Source organism: Daucus carota, chromosome 9, assembly GCF_001625215.2.
Source record: "Daucus carota subsp. sativus chromosome 9, DH1 v3.0, whole genome shotgun sequence".
Taxonomy (NCBI): Eukaryota; Viridiplantae; Streptophyta; class Magnoliopsida; order Apiales; family Apiaceae; genus Daucus; species Daucus carota.
Window position 1 is genome coordinate 36,884,770 of NC_030389.2, and position 3,529 is coordinate 36,888,298.

The 3,529-nt window shown below is 32.5% G+C and overlaps 1 protein-coding gene across 1 annotated transcript; it reads right to left on the reverse strand.

The window, feature by feature from the left end:
• Positions 1–1,648: 1,648 nt before the first annotated feature.
• On the reverse strand, positions 1,649–2,575 carry LOC135149660 (E3 ubiquitin-protein ligase RING1-like). Its single transcript, XM_064085433.1, has one exon. It carries the CDS (start codon positions 2,573–2,575, stop codon positions 1,649–1,651), a length of 927 nt encoding a protein of 308 aa, XP_063941503.1.
• Between the last annotated feature and the right edge of the window lie 954 nt (positions 2,576–3,529).

The window sequence follows — 3,529 nt, forward strand, 5'->3', positions numbered from 1 at the left end:
AGTTTCAAATCCCACAAGAAGAGGCAAAAAATGATTGCATTTTTCTAGGTATAGAAATTGGCAATAGGAAAGGAGAGTTACTATCAAGCTAGTCTCACATCATTCCATCTGACCCGGACATGACAAACATAGACAGATAAGCAAAACAACCTAAAATTTGAAGAATGGTATATTAATTAATTATATAATTAGTTCTCCTATATTTCAAAAGAAAAATACTCGTCTAATATTAGTGTGTGTGTGTCTATATATATATATATATATATATATATATATATATATATATATATATATATATATATATATATATATATATATAGACACACACCTATACATAATCATATACCCTATCCATATATACACACATATCCATATATACATATCATACTATATTACCCCGACTCGACTAAAAGTATCCAAACTGGATATGTGTCCGAGTGTCGGACTCGGCAATATTTTGAAAATTTAACATGTTTTTGGTCTAGAATAAGTATCAAAATGTTCATACGCATGTTCGAGTGACCGATACGGGTACTTGAAGAAAATTAAGAGTCGTAGTCACGTAAGATATATACATATGTATATGTTGATATATATATATATATATATGTATATACATATATATATATATGTATATACATATATATATATATATGTATATATATATGTATATATATAAGCCATTGCTCAAAACAGAAAACTGTTAAAAAAAAGAACAACACAGAACACTTTAGAATTAAATATAGAATCTCATCTAAAACTTGAATTAAATTCAAATTTTAAGCTGAATAACGTTTTATTATGAATGATAATAGTATCCATCATGTTTAATAATAAATATTTATTAAAAATAACATGATTCTATGTAATATAATCGTGCAAAAATATATTTATATGATTCTATTCTGGATTCTATAATATTTCATATCAATAATTTGGATGAGTTTGGATCTTAGATTTTATATATTAAGTTTAATTAGTGTTTAGCTATGTAGGTATAACCTTAACAAATAATTATTTGTGAAAAATGAAGTGTTATGACAGTGTTCTGTGTTGTTCTTTTTTTAAAGTATTCTGTGTGGAGTGCAACCCTATATATATATATATAGTAGTGATTCAAGTGAGAACAGTTTGATTGTTAGACCAATGCGGATAGTTGTTCTGCACTTTTCAAAAAGTGCAAAACAACTGTTTTGCACTTATTTTTTTTAAATGTTGTATTGTTCTACAGCAGAACAATAGTGTTCTCAGTGTTCTCACAGTAAAACATGTTCTCCATATAACAACCTATGTTAAATATTACCTACATCGTGCTATAATGTGTATGGAAAAGACATTCACAATTTTATAAAAAGGATCATACCATAACATTAAAAAAAAATCAACAGTAATTCAATACTATCTATATGTTATATATAAATAAATAAATTGTGTTATGCTATACACTTTGAAACCAATTACATACTTTAATCAAATAAAGAAATCTAATTTGCATCGACCATTTGATACCATGCTTAAAGTAAACAAAGAAAACATGCCATAAAACAACTAACATGCACAATTCACCAGTGTCACAATAATACGAGGATGTACATAAAATATAGGAAAATATAGTGAATAAGGAACAAAAATTACATGACAGATTTACCTAATTTGTGTCCATGTTCTCAGGACCGCCAGAACCTGAATCCCCGTCACTGTTATCAGTCCTTGAACTGCGAGGCCCGAACATGATTCTAAAAGTCCTCTCCACGAAACCCCTAAGGTGTCCACCTTCCTCATCATCCCCAGTATCAGTCCCCGGCCCGGAAGACTCAAACCTCACATTACCACTTGAATTATTCTCACCTCTGGAAGCAGCAGCACCCCTAGTACGATTCTCGTAATCAGGATCATCAGTAGGCAACTCATGCCTACAAACAGGGCAAGAATTATGCAATTCTAACCACGGCAACAAACACTGAGAATGATACACATGCTTACAAGGCATCTGCTTAACAACCATATCCTTCTCGAAATCATCTTGACAGACAGCACACTGTGCCGAATCAGACCGCAACAACTTATCATCAACCACAACATCAGGAAGCCCCTCCACAGCGGTTCTCGAAGCAGGCGGGGTCCCGTATCGATTCGGGCCATTCTCAGCCAGCTCCTGAATCAGCTGCTCAAGCCCTTGTCCCATAAAAAAATCCACTAAATTGGAAGGTAAACCCTCACCACCAGAAGGATGATTCTGAAACACAAACTGAATGTTGGCCCCACCAGGCCTCGAATTCCCCACATTGCCCTGAAAAAACGCAAACGGGTCATACTCGGGTGCCTCCATGATAACCCCGGTCGGCCCCCTCGACCCATAATGAAGCCCGGTAACCGTCCTAGCATTTGATGGGGCCAACGGGTCAACCCGGTCAGGATTAGGGTTCGGCCTCGGGACATCAATTTCCTCAAGAAACCCATCGCGACATCTGGGGCAGAGAGGATCAGTGTTGGGCATGCGAGAGATGGCCACGTTGTGGTTGCACCGGTGGCAGAAATAGAAATAAAATCGCTCAGTTGCTTCGGCGGAGGCCATAGTTGTCAAGCGAGAGATAGAGACAGAAGAAGTTGTGTGTCGGCGAAACTAAAACCCTAAATGTTTTATATAGGACGTGTCGGCCTGAATTATTTGTAAATTTTTGTTTTGTACTTTATGTTTTATTTACTAATTCACCACCTAGTTTAGCTTATTTATTTATTGTTTTACCCCTTTTTTTCTTACTTTCAGTTAGCACAGTACAAAAAAAATCAAAAAGAAAAATCTGTACCAAATGATAATTATCGGATATTGATATAATTTATAACTTGATATGAAGTTACCACTTTTAATCTAAATACTAAAATTTTCAATTTCATTGTATAGTTAGACATAATAATAAAAGAAATGTTTGATGTTCAATTTTTACTAACAATTGATTTTACTTTAATAAAAATATAATATTTTAGATTGTATAAAATCATTACAAAATCATGAAAATAGATATTTTAGCTATTTTTTTTAGCACCCTAACTAAGTATTTTAGATATGATAAGAAAATATAATATATATTACAGATAATAACAATGATTATTATATATGTTAAGGGTTTTTTCATAAAGAAAAGTTTTTTGCAAGAATATTGTAAGTTTCTTAAAAAATTTGCAAAAATACAATCTTTGAAATAAAAATTGCAAAAATACAATTTTCCGAAACTTTTTTGACAAAAATACTAAAGTTGCATTTGCAACGTAGGAACCATATATATAACCACAAATACAATTTTGAAAAAATCTGTTAAAAATTACATCGCATAATCACTTGTAAGTGCCAAAGGTCGAAAAATAAGTTGGGATAGTGATAGTATAATAAAGCAACCATAAAATCAACTAAAAACGTTTTCTTCTTTTTTACTTCTTGACAACTTATATCCTCCCCTCTCTCTACCCATAGCCAATATTATGGGAGTAGCCCGACAAAGATATATCTCAACGCTGACGGTAAGATTGCAAT